The sequence below is a fragment of the Mesocricetus auratus genome, unplaced genomic scaffold (genome assembly GCF_017639785.1).
Source record: "Mesocricetus auratus isolate SY011 unplaced genomic scaffold, BCM_Maur_2.0 Super-Scaffold_100009, whole genome shotgun sequence".
Classification (NCBI taxonomy): Eukaryota; Metazoa; Chordata; class Mammalia; order Rodentia; family Cricetidae; genus Mesocricetus; species Mesocricetus auratus.
The window spans coordinates 16,010,024-16,030,294 of NW_024429193.1; the positions used below are offsets into that span (position 1 = coordinate 16,010,024).

Consider the following 20,271-nt stretch of genomic DNA (forward strand, 5'->3'; position numbering starts at 1 on the left):
TTTAAAACCTAGCCCAATTTCATGAAAATGCCACACAATTCTAACTTTTGCTCTTCCGTTAATGTCTCCGTGAGAGTTTGCTGAATATAAGAATTATTTTCTTATCTTTTGCATGTATACATAACAGCGTTGTGATTGTGTATATGGTCGGTTGAATAAATTCACATGATTGCTACCTCTAGATGAAAAAAATAAAGTTTTACAAGTACATACAATGTAATGTTCTTATTGAATCTGTGTGTATGTATGTGTGCACAGGGGTGCATGTAGGCCACATACAAAGTTAGGTCAGCCTGGGCTAAAGGAGGCCGTGTATCAAACACAAACTAACTAACTAACTAACTAGGAATGCTACAACGTGAACAAATCTCACAGACATAACAATGAATGAAAAGAAAAAAAATTCAAGAGCCTGTACCATCTGATTCCAACTTCTATCCAGCAAAAGAGCCACGAGAATGAACTGAGGTACAGATTACAGAATAGCGGTTAACTCTGGGAGACATACACCAGGAAATGACTCAAAGTGTCTGGACCCTGGACAGGTGTGACATCTTTATGTGCACTACACTTACGTGGCAATTTATCCCACTCCACATTCAAGGCCCGTCAACTTCACTGTGCCGCCATTAGACTTGCATGGATCGGAAGAGAAAAAGAAAGGAACAAGAGGAGGAGAGGGCTCCAGCACAGGACAGACGTAAGGAAGCAGACGCTGTAACAGTGATCATGTACTTACTTCATCTCCTGGGTCAACCAGTCCTTGAATGGCGTTAAGGAGAGACCCATATCCACCCACTGTCACAACAATTTCTTCATTGGGATCAATTGGATGTTGATAAATTTTTTCATACAAACAGGACAGAGCTTTCACAAGTGATGGATGACCCTGTTGTATTAAAGATTAAGACAAAAATAAAAAACCCACCTTGAAATTGATTATGAAAGCTACTTCTTTGAGGTAATGTAACTCTGAAATGAAAAAGGTTTTCAATTTGGGTTTGATGTCCAGCATTATCCCCACATTTGTATTCTTAAAGATTGATTTTATATGGACAGGCATTTTGCTTATACGTGTGCATATGCACCACATGAGTATAGTGGAGGCCAGAAAAAAAGGTGCCGGCTCCTCTGGACCTGGAGTTACAGGCAGGTGTGACAGACTGTACAGTTAAGCCACCATGTGAGTGCTGGGAATTGAACCCAGGTCCTCTGCAAGAGCAGTAAGTGCTCTTAGTTGACCGAGTCATCCCTCCAGCCTCCAAGTCTGTATTTCCAAAGTAGCACTAAACTCGAAAAGCCTTTGGCCTTTGAGTGTCTCTATGAATGGTTATGAAAACTTGGTGTTGATGAAAAGTATCCACAAAAGGGAAGATGTGCAAATACAGTATTTCAAAGAGGTTGTTTTGAATAAAAATGAATTACCTCCCAGTATATTTATAATAGCATAAAAATTAAATTAATGTAAAAAATCCTGCATTTGCTATATTCCTGTATCTGCTTTTCTCAATTGCCGGGGAGGTTCTGTCTGCCATGGACTAAGAGAAGGAAAATCAAATTCCCCAAGGACATGCACATTAGGGCTGCTGATGACAAACGCTACCAGGAAGCAGAGAATTATTCACTGATGAGAAAAGAGCAGTTACCAAGGACAGTGATTCCCATAAGATGAGAAAGAGGATGATGACACATGTACAGAATGTGAGCTATGTCGTGGTTCTCATACTAAAACTTTCTCCTTAGGGCTGGGGTGCAGCTCAGTACTAGAGTGCTTGTCTAGCAGGTATAGGGCCCTGGGTTCAACTCATACTCAGATGTAAGTAATTTTTATTTTAGCTAACATGCAATAATTGCACATATTTAAGGGGCAGTATAATACCTCAACACTTGACTACAGTATATAGATAAAGCCAGTTATTAGCATTTTCCTCCAGCATTTCTTTGAAACCTTCAAGTTCTTCTCTATTATAGTTCTTAAATATATAACAGGTTATTGTGAATTGTAATCCCTGTCTGTGCTGTAGAGGATAGAAAATTTTCCTCCCATCTCACTGGGTCTCAGTATCTATTATTTAATCTCCCTTTGTCTCCGCCCACTTCCTCTTCCTAGCCTCTGCAGACTACCCTTCAACTCTCATCTACCTCCAGATCTACAAAAATTTAACTTTTCCATAGAGACAAAATATTCAGCATTTGTCTCTCTGTGTCTGCCTTATTATTCCAGTTCACATAGTTGCCGGTTCTATCTGTGCCGCAGTTGTCTGGTTTTCTCTCTACCTGTGGCAGAATAATAGTCTCCTGGGGAAGGTAGCATATTTTCTTCTATTCTGCTGATGCTCACCTAGACTCATTCAGTATCTTAGTTACAATGAACAGCACTTCAGCACACATGGGTGTGGGTGTCTGGTGTCTCTGAGACATTGACTTCATTTCCTTTGAATATAAATCCAGACATTTTTATGTGTTTTGCTCCTTTAAATTCTTTTTAACATTTATTCATTGTAACAAGTCTTTCTCTGTCCTTCCAGCTCCCAAATAATGACACAGAGACTTACCAATTATGAAAGCTCGGCCTGTAGCTTAAGCTTGTTTCTAACTAGCTCTTATAACCTAAATCAACACATTTAAATTTGTCTACATGTCACCACCTGACCCATGGCTGTTACTTCTCCTCCTGCACGATCAGCTTGCTCTGCATCTTCCTGTGCCTAGACTACCTGCTCCTTCCTCCTCTCTCTGCCTGGAAGTCCCGCCTACAGCTCCTGCCTAGCTATTGGCCAGCCAGCTCTTTATTAAACCAGTCACAAAATATATTTTCACAGTGTGCAAATATTCCACAATTTTTTAATGTGTGCATGTGGAGGCCAGAGAACGACTGGGAAGTTGGTTCTCTCCCTTCATTGTGTGGCCCAAGGATCAAACTCAGGCAGTTCAGCCTTACCAAGTGCCCTCACCCACTGGGCAGTTTGCCAAATCTACTTGTGCTGCCTTTTGTGTCACTAGCACTGATTTACGGTGACACCAAAGGTGCAGAAGAGATTTTTTTCTCCCTCTTCTTCATTTGTTATGCTTTGATTTTTAAATAGTAACTGTTCTGGCCGTGCTGAAATGATCTCTCATGGTTTTGTTTGAATTGTCTTGATTAGTGATGGTAAGAACTTCTTTATATACATGCTAGCCACTTCTGTTTCTCCTTTTTAGAATGTAGATTGTAAGCTTGTTTTGTTATATAGCTTTCCCACCTCTGCATGCACTCTAGACATTTACCCTTTGTCCAGTGAGCGCCTTTCTCCCATCCTATAGGCTGTCTCTATTCTGTTATGCTTCCTTGACATATACAAATTGCTTAGTTTCCTAAGATCATATTTGTCTATTTTTGCTATTGTAACTTGTGTTTTGGGCTTTAAGTAAAAAAAAAATCATAGCCTATACCAATATCTTGACCTATTTCCCTTATATTTTCTTCTACAACTTCCATAGTTTCAGGTCTGATATGGGGGCTTCTAGGCTGGTTGCTTAGTGAGTGGGCTGGCTAGTTTTCTGTCAATTTGACATAAGTTTGAGTCATTTAGAAAGAGGGAAAGTCAATTGAGAAAATGCACCCATCCCCAAATTGGCTTATGGCAAGTCTATGGTTCAATTTCTTGATTGATATTGATGTGGGAGGGCTCAGCTCACTGTGGTCTGTTGGTCTTGGATACTATAAAAAAGCAGGCTGGGCAAGCCATGAGGAGCAAGCTAGTAAACATGACCTTTACACCAGTTCCTGCCTCCAGGTTCCTGCCTTGAGTCCCTTTTCTGGTGTCTCTGCATGATAGACTACACGTTGTAAAATGAAAAAAAAAAAGCCCTTCTCAAGTTGCTTTTGACTATGGTATTTTATCATAGCCGTAAACACCCCAATGAAGTCAGTGAGACCGTGAGAGTCTGTGACAGCTCAGGTCTGTCTTGCTGTTTTCCCCTGTGCTCTTATTCCCAAAGCAAAACTGTGTGTGGACTGTTTGGACTTTCCTAGATGGACTCATAATGACTAAATGTAAAGACTTCTTTCCATGTCCTGCTCCTCCACATTTTCCACATTCTCAGGAAAGGAAAAGAAGATGCTTGATCATATGATAACCACATAGCTCGCAGGCAGGGCAGACAAATGTCTACAGTTCAAGGTCAATCTAATCTAAAATGTCTGGATACCTGGGCATTTCAGCACAGATGATGGATAAGGGGTTAGAGAGGCTAGAGAGGAAGCAAGCGTCTAGTCAGAAACAGGGTTCTTTAAGAAGCCAATGCTAAGACTACATGAGTGTTAATGAGAGGTTATTTTCCCTTCCCTTGATGTCCTGTGACCTCATTTCAGAACATCAGTCAATGAAGGGCCAAAGCAGATCTTTGAAAGGGCTGGAAGTTGGGCAAGGCACATCCCAAGAGGTAGGGGCAAGGGTCTCCTGATTTTCTAGGTTGGGACAGGTGATCCTAGAAGGAGGGGTTCACATACATACACACGCATGCGCACTCACACATGCCAGCTTGAGTTATCAGTGTGTGCCCCATGTGACCCTGATAAGACTCACAAAGCCCCTCGTGTACTGATTCAGATTATCAGTCAGTGCAGCCTTTGATAACTCTTCCTTCACATAGGTAGGAGGGGATATATCTGGAAGGCCTTGTCCGAGATTCACAACAGAAGGATCTGCAGCCAACTTAGTAAATTCAACCCTGATTAAAAAAAGAAAGCAACAATTAAAATTAGAAAACACTATAATTACAGAGTTAGCTTCAATATCATATGTTTTCAGGTAGTGGTGACCCATGCTTTTAATCCTAGCACTTGAGGCAAAGGAAGGTGAGTTCAAGGCCTGCCTGGTCTACAGAGTGAGTTCCAGGACAGCCAGGGATACACAGAGAAATACTGTTTTGAAAAACAAAAATCACATGATATATATATATCTTAGTCTTAGAGATGAAAAACAATGAGTTCCCAACCAAATGTTACTACTCACAAGATGAATATATCTAGCAAATGATGGGTGAGCTAATGACCCTATCTTCCTTAGACCCCTCAATTTAATAACATTCATATTTGAGTCATATATGTATATAGATATAATAATGCCTGTAAATGTCTGTAATCCCAGCACTGGGGAGGGTGAAGCAAGAGGATCAAGAGTTTGAGGCCAGCCTGGGCTACATACATAGCAAGATCCCACTCCAAGAAAAAAAAGTTATAAATTTCATGAACACAACAGTCAAACTTAGTTTCTATATTCTCTGCCATGTATCCAGTGCTAGCCCAGGGACCAGCTTCCCTCCATGTAATTTTAATTAATGGGAGGAATTTAATGAATGGCTTCATTACTGGACTGTGGCAGAAGCTAAAATGCAATTTAAGGAACCACAGGAAACTTGGTTCATATGAGACACTCACCACACATTGCTGTCCAGGCCTTCAATTCGTTTGGCATTTTTGAATCTCAAAGCCATTTTCTGAAAGATATATATTGAAATTTTCTTTTAATTATTTAGCCAACATTCAAAGAGGCCAGTAAACATTGGGCCATTCTTCCTTTTTTTCTTCTGTTATATTGTAAATAGCTCTATGGAAAGGAGTTCTAAGGGATTGTCAACTCTTCCCCACTGTCCTACAGAATGCTTTTTCTTGAGGCCCTCAGATCTTCACAGTCTCACCCAAGGACAAAAATACCACCCAGCATACAGAGTTAATCAATTTAAAGGCTTGAAACACACTCAAAGCGCAACAATAATATCGACAGAGAAGGTTTCAAGAGAATCTTGGGCCGTGCTATGAAGTTTGCATAACATATTATGCACCCATAGCTCTATAAGGGAGTTCCTCCTATGGCCTACAGGAAGAACTCAAATGGTTCCAAATTCCTTAATAATGAATTATGAAGCAATGCTGTGTACCAGGTACCATTCTGTGTGCTTTGCATTACTAAAATTTTAACATTCATATATCCCTATGTAGCATTATGAGGTACGATGAAGATGGAGATTAAAAAAAAACTTTTCACATCTGCCAAAGTTCATAAAACAATCTCAAACAGGCTCAGTCCAAGATTTGAACTCATGACCTTTCTCTACAGCCCATACTTATACTATCTTCTACTGTCTTTCACACACTAAGACCTTCTAAAAAACATGACTGGAACTTGCTTCTTAAAATGTCGTAGTCATTCCCATTAGAGCACCTAATACCAAGTAATCTAAGACTGCAGTAGGAAAATATTAGAAGTTGTAATTATCATACCATACACCATATCTCAGTTCTTTCAATTAAAAAACTATGTTTTGACTATTTCTCCAAAGTATTGAATTAGCTTTGAGCTCATTGTTAGCAGGATGTTGGAATAAGAAATATGATTGACAGCATTTTTGCAAGGAATTTTGTAATAGAATATTAAAGCAATTTTAATTCAATCTGGGAGAGAGATAATAATGATGGTTATTAAATAGAACATTGTTCTCAGTCTATTTCCAATAGCAATACAAAAGAAATAGCTTTCTCAATCTCCTATTTGTAATCTTTGAATCTCCAGTGTAGGGAATCACAAGCAAACTCTCTGGAGGCTAACACACTTCTAGAACAGCATTTTGATGAAGTCCCACCTGAGCATGGTGCTACTCTAGAGAATAAAATTATAAAACTCAAAAGACCCAGTAGGACAGAAAAGGATATTTTTAGAAAGGCCTTCCCCTCTTTCTGAGATAGAGTTGAGAACTTAAGGATTCATTCAGCATGTGACCAGAAATGCAAAGCAGATTCATACAAATAAAAACCAGGGTTGGGGAAATGACTTAGTGGGTAAATCACTTTCTGTGTAAGCGTGACGAGCTGAGTTCGTATCCCAAGGACCATGTAGAAGCCAAGCTCTCACATGCTTACAACTACAAGACTAAGGGACAGATAGTGTGGCTCCCAGGTCAGCCAGTGCGTCTCAAACAGTGAACCCTGGACCAATCAACGAGAGACCCTGCCTCAAAAATAAGGTGGAGAGCAACTGAGAGAGATAGCGGGATGGGATAGAGCAACTGAGAAAGATAGCGGGATGGGATTGACCTTGGGCCTCCAAATTCCCATGTGGGCATGTGCGCCCCTCCCACACGCACTGTTCCCCCACAAACTGAAAAAAAGTCATTATCGAGTGCAGCGGACAACGTGGACATGAAGTAAGACTGTTTCAAATTTAGTTAGTGGAGATAAAAAAGGCACATTTAGCCTTATTTTTATTCCAAGTCTGTAAGTCAGTCACTTTTTAGAGTTGAGACAGGGCCTCTTGTTTGCCTGAGTTTTTGGGGGATTCTCCTATCTCACTCCCCCGACTACCTGTAGGAGGGCTGGGGTGCACACATCCTGTCTTGTTCAGCTTTTTATGGGTTTGGGGGATTGGAATGCAGGTGCTCACACTTCAGCAACAAGTGCCGGAACCTCCCAGCCCTAATATATTAGTGGTATAAAGTTATAAAGGCTTTCCTTTTGTCTATACTACATACACCCTGAAACTCAGCGGCTGCTCTGCTTCAAGTCACTCCCGCTGAGTCATAGTCACCTCTGCCAAGAACACAACCTACTTAGAACAGAAAGATCTTACAAGCTCCTGTTTGGATATGTACACGTTGCTTCTCCTTACACATTTTTTGGTCAAAGTGATTTCATGGTTGAGGCACGGAGCCAGGTTATACAGCCAACCAGCAGAGGAAGCAGTAAGTTCTTGTAGAAATAACTAATAGAGCTGCCGGAGTCAGGCTCCCGTGGGGTTCAGTTCCCAAAGTGGAGGCGTGGAGTCGGTGAGGGGGAAGAGAAGACAGACACGATCTGAGGTTGAATCGGGATGGCTGCTACTTCATCGAGAAAAAAAAAAAAAGATTACTCCGCTTATACTCTCTAATTGCACAAAAGACTAAGTGGGAGAAAGGGGCGCGTGAACTGGGGTGTGGCTTGTGATCAGGGATTGAGGAAGCCAACATTAACCTTCTCAAGTTAATAGGCACCAGTCATATGTCAATGGAGGGCCACAAGTTCCTCTTGCCAGAAATAAGAATGACTCCCTTTTTGGCAAGCTGGAAGTTTCTTCAAACCCCTGAGGGAATGGGCGCTTTTGTCTAAGTGCCTGACGATGGGAAAAGGACTGTATTATGGAACATGGCAGGGTTCTTTGTATGGTTTATTGTATCCAAATTGCTAAAACTTAAACCGGGAAAAGCAAGGCTAGACAAATGTTACTGTGAACCCGAATAAACCTTAGGGTTCTATAAATCTTGATTATCAGTTCTTGGGAAGCTCCTTCCAGCTCTGCTCGTCCTTGCTCCAAACCCTGCCCAGTCTCAGAAAGCCTGCCATCGGCAGCTCCTCCCCCTCAAGACCACGCCTACAGGCTATTTAAGGCTTGGTCCCTTGATCTGCCACGTGGTTTCTCCTCTACCTCCCGGGAGCTGCTTTGCTTATTAAACTAATTCTTGATTCGGCTAGGCTTGATTGGCTGCGTTGGTGGAGAGACTAGGCAGAGTTATCACACAATATGGTTCTACAGTGGCCGAGATTTTTTTCCAAAGAATTATTTTGTCTAAAGAGGTTGCCATTTTATACATTTTCATCTTTCAAAGACTGAGCAAAATTTCCCAAAGGAAAAGGCATAAGGGACTCCCGATAAGAACACCGAGAATCATGAATAATGAGAGTAAAAGGTACTGGAGGATTGTGATCTGTAAGGTCAAAATGCTGGAACTTCGTTAAGCAGCAATGGTTGCCATTCAGCCCACCCCATAAGTCAAAACCAGGTGGGTCATTGTTACAGGTTGAATTTAGTGCCCCTCAATTACATACGCTGAGGCCCTAACTCCCAGTACTCAGAATGTGGCCATAGAAATTGGGTCGTTGGGGTCTCATTGGCTTGGGAGCTAAGAGCACTGGTTACTCTTCCAGAGGATCCAGGTTTGATTCCCAGCGCCCACATGGTGTGTCAAAACTGTAATCCACTCCCAGGAGTTCTGCATCCTCTTCTGGGCAGTATTGCTGCACATAGTACATAGACATACATGTGGACAAAACACTCATATGCATAATAAAGATAAAAATTTGACTGTGGCTAAAAAATAGATCGGGTGGTAAAGGAGGAGAAGGAGGAAGAGGAGGAGGAGGAGGAAGAGGAGGAGGAGGAGGAGGAGGAGGAGGAGGAGGAGGAGGAGGAGGAGGAGGAGGAGGAGGAGGAGAAGCACGCCTTTAGTCCCAGCACTTGGAAGGTAGAGGCAGGCAGATCTACACAGTGAGTACCATGACCAGGACAGGCTCCAAAATGACACAGAGAAAAGGTGTCTCAAAAAACAAAACAAAACAAAACAAAACAAAAAATAAGAAAGAACAACAATAGGCCCGTTGCATATGCAATAGTTAAAATGAGATCGTAAAGCTGAGTTCACACCACTTTGTCCCATTGGTTCCTCATTTAAGGAGACCTCTGGACACACAGAGAGAACCTAGTATGAAGGGCTTGGCAAAGTCAAGGATGCCAAATTCCCCAGGAAATCACTGAAAGTCAAGGAAGACGTTTCCTTCACTCTGTAGGATGAAATGTCTCTATTTACAGTGGTCTCAGTCTTTCCAGCCCACAAACGCAGTTAAGGAAACAAAACGGCAATGCTTGTGTCTTAAGCATTTGCTTTGTTAAAACCGCCGGAGGAAATTCGTTGACTGTATTTGTCAGGATTCTCTGGAGTCACGGAACTGATAGAATTCTCATATATACAAAGATGTATGGGAAATTATTGGAATGACTTACAGGTCGAGTCCAACAATGGCTAGCTGTGAAGGGAAAGCCCAAGAATCCAGTAGTTGCTCAGTTCCACTAGGCTGGGTGTCTCAGTGGCCTCCCGTTTATGCTGGAATCTTGAAGAAGGAGGCTCCAATGGCAGGGAAGGAATAGACGTGCGAGAGAGCAAGCAGGTAAAGAAAGACTGAACGCCCTTTTCCTCTTCTATTGTCGGTACACAGGCTTCCAGCAGATTGTGCAGTCCAGATTAAAAAGGTGTGTCTTCCTGCCTCAAAATCTGGATTAAAGGAGTGTGTCTTCTTGCCTCAAGATCCGGATCTAAAGAGTGTCTTCCAGCCTTAAGCTTGGGATCGAAGGCATGCTGTCTTCCTGACTCAAGATATGGATTCCACGTGTCCTCCATTTCTGGATTTTAGTTCATTCCAGATATAGTCAAGGTGACGACCAAGAATAGCCACACTCGGGGAAGATGAGAAGCCACTGACCCTTCAGAGGGGTTGGTTAGCTGATTAGAACTACAGTGGGCAGGGAGAGGTTGGAATGTTGCAGGTCTGAGCCTAATTACAGTTTATCTCAGGTTATCTTCAGCCCCTGTAGGGGACTCAGTGTCTGCCTTAGCATCTTTACCACTAATTGATGGAAGACTTTGAACTGTATTCACCTAACAGATCACTTTGCCAACCAAGTGGCTAGTGTCATAGATAATACCCGAGGCCCACAGAGGAGAGACTCCTCCCCCTACATACACTTTGCTTTGACCTCCCTACCTAATGTCTTAACAATGTATTTTAAAAGCGGCTTCATTTAGACTATCTTTGTTCACTACCATAAAACATTCATCAGTGGGCAGAGATGCTGCATGTCTTTAATCCCAGCACTCGGGAGACAAAGGCAAATGGATCTCTGTGAGTTTGAGGCCAGCCTGGTCTACAGAGGGAGTTCCAGGACAGCCAGGACTGTTACACAGAGAAACCGTGTCTTGAAATACACACACACACACACACACACACACCTATTTCCTGGGGCAGACCCAGGGCAGAACGTTAGAATGAACTCTCAGATATATAAGAGAACATGTATAGGTCTAGTATGGTTTTCGATTGCAGATATTTTCAGCAGTTGCATTTCAGGGCTGGCATACACATAGGCTGCTGTAGCACACAGTTACCATCGAAACCACAAGCTACCAAATCATCCTTGAAGCTTGAAGGGAAAGGGTGCTATTCCACAGCTTCACCACAAGGTGGCGAGTTTGGCCAAGATAAGGAAAAGCTTCAGCAAAGCAAGTTCCTAAAATGAAAGGAATTACAACTGCTACCAAAGTTCCAACTGCATACACTTTAAGGACGAAACCATAAGACCTAATGCACATAGGTAGGATGAGACAGGTAGAGACAAAGTCTTCCAAAGGAGGGGCTGAAGCTGAGGAAATCAAGGCTGTCAAATCTATTCAGTAGGAGTCCTTAATCAAATCTTCACCCAGAGGAGTCAGGGAACAGCCAAAAACTACTAGAGGGCAAGAAAGGCCAAATACAGAAATGGCAAAGCTGTGTACAGTGTTAAGTGTACACACACATGTACACACACATTTTGCTGTGTCTTTATTTTACTTATTTTTACACTTTGATGTTTCTTTTTTTTAGGGTCATTTCTTTAATAGAGATAATTTCCCAATCCAAAGGCAAAATTCCCTTAATATGATATGCTATGAACCTGAAGTCTGCAAACAAACAATAAAGTTCAAAATGAAACATTCCAAGACAATAAAATCTGAAATAGACTAGTGCAATTTTGACATTCTGAGGGTTGATGGTTTAGAGCTACTGAGGTTGTTTTCTGTAATAAAGCCACTAAGTTTTTATGAGAGAAGATGTAGAAAACTTTGTCTTTATAATAAACGTACTACTGAGCCACAGTACTTGAAACAGCATCTGTTGGAATTGAGCAATATGATGGCAGGTACACTGAAAAATATTCACATTGTATTACCAAGGCTGTAGTGAAGTGATTTGATGCAACAGAGATATACATTGCCAAGAACACATAAGCTTCATTAATTTTGGGTTATCAGTCTTTTAGAAAATACTTTGATGTTTCAATGCCCACAGTGATGACACTTACTTCCTTCATTCCCTAGTATTAATATTACCTCTGAATTGTCTTTTATGTTTGTTTGTTTGTTTACAACACATTGGAAATGTTATACTAAAACACCATACCATTCCCCAACCTATGCTGTCGTTTATTTTGTGAAATACACAGCCATCACTCGGGCTTCTGTGAAATTTGGCACTCCCAGGATGGCACTGGGACATTATCAAGGACATAAGCTTCCCTCGGCATATCAGATTCCATTGACAACCCAATGTGGGGACACCAGACCTTGAGCAGAGACCCACTTCCCCTTCGGCCTGGGAGTAGGCAGCTGTAAGACAAAGTTTACTAAAAACATGTTTACTAAAAACAATACAATGCCTGGGGCAATAGGTTCCTGGAAAAGGCCTGCCCATGGAAACCGCCCTGACCTCGACCTTGTTCAAAGACTAACCGCCTCTTCTGACACGCCCAGATCAGTTTTTGGTGTCAGAGCAGAACCAGCCAGGGTAGAGGAGAGGGCAGAAGCTTCTCCGGAGGGAGCCTTTCTTAGGAAGTTTTCTTGAACCTTTTTGGGGCCTGCTTAAAGTTTTCTTTACATCGTTGAACGAGTCTCTGTGTTGTCAATCCCCGACACCCTCCGCACGTTCTAGGACACAGGCTGCGCAGCTGAGCGACAATCCAAAGCTGTCAGACCTTAGTTGCATGAGACACAAACTAAATTTGCATCTCCTTTGACACAAAAGAGAATGATAAGAAGGCTCACAGTACCAGAGAAAGAGAAGATGAACGTTGTTACCTCCATTTGACAGGTAACAGAGGGGGCCTTGAACCCCACAAGGTTTTGCTTCATCTCTGCTTCCTATGACATGAGAATAAATACAGTCATACTTCCCAAATTCACTATCATAGAAGTACTGGAAATTGGAGCACTCAAAACTGTTTCTAAAGCACATTAGGCCTCACAATCATTAGGGAAATGAGAATTAATCAGGATATATCCATTAAGATGCTTGTAGATGTTAAGTGTTGCTGACAAAGATATAGGGTACCTGGTATACTGTTCGTCCCTAGTGGGAAGATTAAAGGGTCCAGGCAGTTTGAGAAATGGTTTGGCAGTGACCTAAAAATTAAATGCAATTAAATATGATAAAAATAAACCATACATCTCACTGTACTGAGTTTACAAGATAATGAAAAACTATGGCTAATAAACCAATGTACAGAGATACTTTACAAGTTTACTCACAGAAACCCAAACCAAGAAACAATCCAAAGGCCTATCAAAGGGGAAAAAGAAAAGAAAACAGGTACATCTACAAACTGAACTAGTGCTCAACAACGAGCAAGGACTCACCAATATGCTACACTTAAAATCATTGTAGGCATGGAAAAAAAAAACCCAAGCAAAGGGCTATATGATGTGTTATTTTTATCTATCTATCTATCTATCTATCTATCTATCTATCTATCTATCTATCTACCTATCTATCATTTGGTGTTTTGAGACAGTTTCTCAGTAGCTGTGGAGCCAATCCTGGAACTTGTTCTGTAGACCAGGCTGGCCTCAAACTCATGGATATTCACTCATCTCTGCCTTCTGAGTGCTGGGATTAAAGGCATGTGCCACCATCATATTCTTATTTATATAAAATATTATATAAATAATTGAACTAATCCTTGGTGATAACATGCAAATAAAGGACCAGGATTATATCTCAGCAGGGGAACATTTGCTTAATGTTTGCAAGGCTCTGGGCTCAATTCCCAGCACCACAGGGTAAGGCATGAGCTACAGAGGGGCATGGAGAACGTTTTAGGGGTGATGGAGTTGCTGTGTGGTTGCTTGTGGCGGGGATTTCATGGTTTATCCCTCCTCCGGCAAATAAGTGATCATTGAACTGCCATCCTAAAGCTGTAGTTTGCAGTATCTAGGCAGAGCTGATTTGAAAATGCAGGGTGTTCTAAAATCATGCCTCCTTTCTCTCTCTGAAAAAAAAAAACATGTTCCTCAATCAAACACTAACAAAATTATGTTACAGATTTCAGATCTTCCAACGTTTTAGCTTCTGAAAACCATTTGAATTACGTTATTTTGCCACTAGATGGCAGTATAAACATAAAATGCTTTGGCAATGTAGTGAAAAACTGAATGTAAAATTTGGTGGGACATCTGAATTAAGACTTAAGAATGAGGCAGTTATACCCGATACAAAGGTGTCCGTATTTAACTGAAACTTTTAAAGAACACATACTTAGTTGCGCTATTTTATACAGAATTATTTCTAACCTGGGTTTGGTGGCGCATTCCTGTAATCCTACAGTGCTGGAGTCTGAAGATGAAGAATCAATACAGATTTGAAGTTAGCCTGATCTGTCTACCATGTTTCGGACCAGCCTGGGCTACACAGTGAGGCCATGTCTCTAGAAACAAATAAGTAGACAGACAGGCATGGTGAAGTATACCTCTAGCCCAAGACTTGAGAGATGGAGGCAGGAAGGTCAGTTCAGGGCCAGCCCCAGCTACCTAGCAAGTTCCAGGCCAGCCTAGGGTACATGAAAGCCCTGTCTGAAAGCCAAAGAAAACAAAACCAACCTGCCAACAAGTAAAATGTATTCAACATCTGCTGACTGAACAAGTGAGTGATGGGGAGGGAATCTTGACTCTGTCAGAGAGATGGAACTACAGGAAAATCTTATGCCTCTACAGGAAGCTGGGCACTGGCCACAACACACCTCACAGTACAATCCTAGACACCCCTAAACTGAAGGCAAACGGATAGCAAAGTCTGCTTCCGGAATTTTGGCTGACTTCAACCTGTGGAAAAGACAGGTTGCCTTTATTTGGATCAACTCATCTACTTCATATAAATTTGTGCTAATTGGTCTCTTTGATCTCATCATAGCTGAGGGTACAGGTAAGCATTGGAGGACTTCCCAGCAAGTATGAGGACCCGGCTCCAATTGTGAATGGCCCGATCTGGGAGCTGAATTCTTAGTTCTCTCCAAGAGTAGCAAGTATTCTTAAGACTGAGGTGCCTCTCCAGACACCCCCCCCCAGTCTGCTGTGATTTTTAATGCACAGCCTCTGATGAATTGTGGGAATGTTTTGTAACAGGGTCAATCCTTAAAATAGCAGTTGTTAAAAATTAAGCCTAGAGTCAACAAGTAGCTCAGTCATTCCACTCCTTGGGGGTGGGGGTGGTGAACTTTATGTCAAACAGTCAGTCGGTTGAATAACACACTGGTGGTGAGTCTTATCTTAGAGGTAGATGAGATGACTAAGACATGTTTTTTCTAAGAATATTCCAGACTAAGGATCAGCATATCTTAGTGCGGGTCATATATGTGAGCTAACAAATTCTACAAAACACACTCACCTTTCTTGTTTGTTTTTTTGAGGTAGGGTCTCTCTAAGTAGCCCCCTAACTGTCCAGGAATGCTCTATGCAGACCAGGTTGACCTTGAACTCACAGAGACCCACCTGTCTCTGCCTCCTAAGAGCCAGGATCAAAGGCGTTCGCCACTACACCCACCTCACACTTTTTAGTGTCATAGTTTCATATAATCACGTTGGGTGATCACATTCGAGTGAATGTTTTTGTGAACACGGAATAAGAACGGCCAACATAAAGAGCCACAGGCAAGCAAGCTCAGAGAACCTAGGTTCCTGTCACTGATGAGACAGATTCCTTCCATCCACATTACCAACTTCCTCATCCCACTAAATTAGTAGACTTACTAAAAGTCCCTGAAAGATTGCATCTTTTTTTAAACCAACATGAGAAAATACATACAATAAATTTGTCTGTCTCTGATAAGCAATACCTACAGCAGAAGTGGAGAATCCAAGGGCGTTCGTCTTTAGAAGCTTTGCTCGGCTGACGAGGGAGTAGAGTCTCCTCTGGACCAAAAACATGCTAGAGAAGACAAATATTGAAAAGGGAGTCACCTGTGTTAGTTACATCACCATCAGTCAGGAAAGGAGTCACGTGTGTTAGTTACATCACCACTAGCCACCCAGAGGCAGCTGAAGGAATGCAAGCTTATATAAATATGAACATAGTATAAGTTTTAAAATATCATTTATTTATTGTGAGGTGTGTGAGCGCACAAGAGTATGTGCATGGTGTGTGTGAGTGTGGGGCTCACAGGACACCTTGGGGGGACTCAGCTCTCTCCTTTAGCCCTGTGAGTTTAGGATATCCAACTCAGGCTGCCAAGCTTGGCAGCAAGCATATTTACCTGCTGAGCCATCTCACCAGCCTGGAACACATTTTTGACAAGTAAACTAATTTCCCTCCCTCGCTCCATCCCTCCCTTTTGGATTTTCGTTCTATTCTATATTATTCACTTCTAGAATCATCCTAATGTTATTATTCTTTTTGACCTTGAACTCACAGAGACTGTAAAGGAAACATGCAAGTGATTAGGATCAAGATGGAGTCGCTTGTGTCAACCAGAACAAAAACCAAGTATATAAAGCAGGAAGGTTAATAAAGCTATAGTTGTTACAGCTCTGCACCTATAGTTAAGACAAAAGACCACCACAGGCTGGTATATAGGACATGGCAACTTTAGACACAAGCCACTGTGTGTTCAACTGGGACCAAGGCAACGCCTTATAAATCACAAGTCAAAGGATTTGTAAGTGTAGCTTTTGTCGGGACTGTGGGCTCCCCAATAGTGACATGGAGACTTATTATTTATTATGAAAGCATGGCTGATAGCTTAGGCTTGCTTATAACTAGCTCTAATAACTTAAATTAACCCATTCCTTTCCATCTGCATTCTTTTACATGGCATGCTTACCTTTACTTTGTAATGCCCATGCTGCTTGCTCTGTGTCCTGGAGTCCCCACCCTTCTCCTTCCCAGCATCCTCTGTGCCTGGAAATCCTGCCTTGCTATTGGCTGTTCAGCTTTGCATTGAACTGATCACAGTGACGTCTTCACACAGTGTAAGGAATACTCCTCAATAAGGATTAGTGCTTCAAAGTGTTTTATGTAATCCCTCCTGGTGTTGAGCCATTTTAAACGACCCATTGTGTGCCGAGCATGGTGGTATATACCTGTAATTCCAGCACTCATCAGAGTAAGGCAGTGATCATGTGATTGTGGCTAGCCTGTGCTACAGTAAGACTGTTCTAAAATACTGAGTGACTGGGATATAGACCAGTGATAGAGTGCTCGCCTCGCATGGGCAAGGTCCTGTGTTTAATCACAGCACCTTAGAAGAAAACAAACCCCTAAAGCCATGTCTCCTTGAATTCCCTGTGAATACGCCCTTACCTTTCTATAGCACTGCATTCCCCTCATGCTATGCTCTTCCCGAATACATGCTAGTATTCCTGAGAAATTTTCTCAGACCCACTGATGTTTTATGGAGACTGACAACACTTAAATCATGATAACTGGAGATCTATAAAGATATTCTAAATTAAATATAAAGCTTTTAGGCCAGGTACGGTGGCACACAGTTTTAATTCCAGCTTTCCTATTCATTTCTTTTGCGTTAAGGTCTCATGTAGCCCAGGCTGTCCTAAATCTCCAACTTTGGATGACCTTGAATTCCTGATCCTCTGGATTTCCTCTCAAGTGGGATTACAGGCCTGTACCATAACCTCTGGATGGCTTTTGCTTTGAAATACATGTTTTTGCTCCAGTGCAATTAACACTGTATAGTGATATTTACCAATAGACTAATTAGATGGATACACTCAGATGTCGGGAGCTGGAAGGAAAAAGGCAGCTGGCCTTTGGTTTTTCTCTAAACACAAGGGTTTGTGAGCAAAAATGTGAATCAGAGTGACCCCAGCCTATCTAATCACTGCACATGCATATAAAACCTGATACATATGATCAACAGAGAAATCAAACTGCCATTTTGTCATCTCTAGAGAGGACTGATTAAGAAGGAAGACTGTGAGCAACCTAGAGATTCAAGGTCGGTGAATTACCGAAGGCAAAATGCAGACCTCAAAGGCAGGAAAAGCATGCAAAACTCAGTTTAAAAACGTTTGACGTTTAGTGCTCTGAACTTACATTCTAACTACTACGTTACAAATTCGCGGTACACGTACACAAAGAATAGTTAGTTTAGCGAATTTGACGACGTTCAGAATCTTCAGTTAAGCTGCAAGTTCAGGAGAGATTATCCGGGGCACCCTTAAAAGGACTAGTGCTAACGAGCAGGTGCCTTTGTTGTCACCTCATGCCGTACCTGTTAGTCCAATGTTTGTAAAGTTCACTAATTGCAACATAACTACAAAGAGGCGTTCAAGGCCACAGGAAGAGAGGAAGCATGGGAAAATTAAAAGTTCATCAGTGAGAGTTAAGAGGCACCATTCAGAAAAGGCTTGGATGCTGTGGGAAAGTGGAATCCCTGTAATCCTAAATTTCTCACAAGAAAAAGCTGTGTGGCCGCTTGATGCTGGCATTGGGACACAGCACACTGGGAAAACTTTTCATAGATTTACAGCCCGACTGGCTGAGCTGTGAGCAAGCTTCCCTGGTGTCACCTGCCCACCAGGTGGTGCTGAGGAGATCCCAGGTGGAACCGGGAAGGGAGGGTGGACCTAACAGAGGCTGGAGGCTCAGATCTGCAGGAATTCTGGGCCTTCTGATACTACTGATGAGATTGCTTTTTTCTTTTGAAACGCTGGGAAATGATAGACTCACACTTCGGGTTTAACTGCGTTAGTTTCCCTTTTCAACCTTGAACTATACTGGTAGCTCAAGCCTGTCCTGGACAAAGCCCTAGGTTCCTACCCAGGCACCAAATAAAAGCAGCAGTGGTGGTGCACACCTGTAATTCTATCACAGGTGAGATGGAGGATAAAAAGCACAAGATCTCCCTCTGCTACATAATTACTTCCAGAACATGGGGCTGCCTCAACAGACAAAATACCACGGAGTCAGTTTTGTCCTTTCAAGAATGCGTTCTAAACACCTCAGAGTACACAACCAAGAGTAAAGGAGACAAGAGAGGACCGGGATCCAGTTATCTTGGACCCTGCAGTCTCCGTGGCGGCCCAAAGAGCAGTTTCTCTAGCCCGCCTATCCCCCTTTGGCTCCTGAGTTTGCAAACTCCGCAGGCCCCGGGGCCACGCCACCGAGCACCACGTTCCGCGTTCGCTCACCTCGCTCTCCGGGTTCGAATGCACCCCTGGCCTCAGTTCGGAGGTCGCGAGGGTGGCGCGGGGGGTGGGCGGGTCCCGGGGAAAATCCACTTTGGGCTGCCACAGCAGCAGGGACCCTCCGGAGGGAGGAGGGGGCGGGGCGGAGGCGGTGCCTGGCTCTGGCCCGGGGATTGGCCCCGGCAGCAGGGTTTAGGGTACGGATTGGCTGCGCGTTCTCCAATCCCGCGGCGCACAGTGAGAGCGTGGACGAAGCAGCAGGTCTGGGAGCACGGGGCGTGGCCTCGGGTGTGTACCCGGGCCAAAACGGGTGTGTGCCCGGGTTCAGGCTGGGTAAATCTCGCCTGCGGGTGGATTCGCAGGGGTTCCGTGAGAGACGGTGGAAGGCGCTCGGCCTGTGCAGTGCACAGAAGGGCTTGTAGGTGTCTGTTTGTCCCATCTGATGGGGCGAGAGGAGGGAGACGGAACCCTTCCTGCAAAGTGGTGCTTGAACTAATGGACGGAGGCGAGCCAGAACTAGAGCGAAAAAGAAGAGAGTAGAGTCTCTCTCTCTCTCTCTCTCTCTCTCTCTCTCTCTCTCTCTCTCTCTCTCTCTCTCTCTCTCTCTCTCTCTCTCTCTCTCTCTCTCTCTCTCTCTCTCTGACTCTGCTCTGTCTCTGTCTGACTCTCTCTGTCTCTGTCTCTCTGTGTCTCTGTTTCTCTCTCTCTGACTCTGTCTCAATCTCTGTCTGACTCTCTCTCTCTGTCTCTGTCTCTGTCTCTCTCTCTCTCTCTCTCTCTCTCTCTCTCTCTCTCTCTGTCTGTCTGTCTGTCTGTCTGTCTCTCTCTTCCTGTCTCTCTGTGTTGGGGGGGTGTCGAAAAGCGATTTTCTGTTAAGAGCCCAGATTGGGGTTTAGATTTTCTTCCTCTAGCTTTTAAAGAAGCCGAAGGTGGTGGGGGGCATAAGAGAGGCCGAGCATGGCGATCATGGCTGGAGGACAGAGCAAAAGCAGGCTTTGGTAGGGCGCCCCGTCCTTGGCGCAGTGAGCCTCTTCCGTGTTTTGGCATGATGCTAAAATGAGCTCATGGTAAGCAAGGGCTCTGGGAAGCCCCCGAACTGATGGACCCACTAGTGGGGAGGAGATTTTTTATTGTAGGTATGAGAAAAATAGCCAGAGACCTTTGGGAAAGCCAGAGCAGTCATGGTTACTTCTCAGGGAAGAGAGGAAGGGGGCAGACTGGCAAGGGATACATTTCTCGGGAGCAGAGGGAAGAGCA

General features: G+C 43.1%; 1 protein-coding gene across 1 annotated transcript in view; it reads right to left on the reverse strand.

Moving 5' to 3' along the window:
- Positions 1 to 19,151, reverse strand: part of Kyat3 (kynurenine aminotransferase 3) — a 40,960-nt gene extending 21,809 nt beyond the window's left edge. Inside the window, 5 exon segments of the mRNA XM_040751674.1 lie at positions 740 to 889; positions 4,569 to 4,713; positions 5,423 to 5,481; positions 15,709 to 15,796; positions 19,018 to 19,151. Of these exon segments, the coding sequence (XP_040607608.1) occupies positions 740 to 889; positions 4,569 to 4,713; positions 5,423 to 5,481; positions 15,709 to 15,795 (441 nt within the window). The 5' untranslated portion in view covers position 15,796; positions 19,018 to 19,151.
- Between the last annotated feature and the right edge of the window lie 1,120 nt (positions 19,152 to 20,271).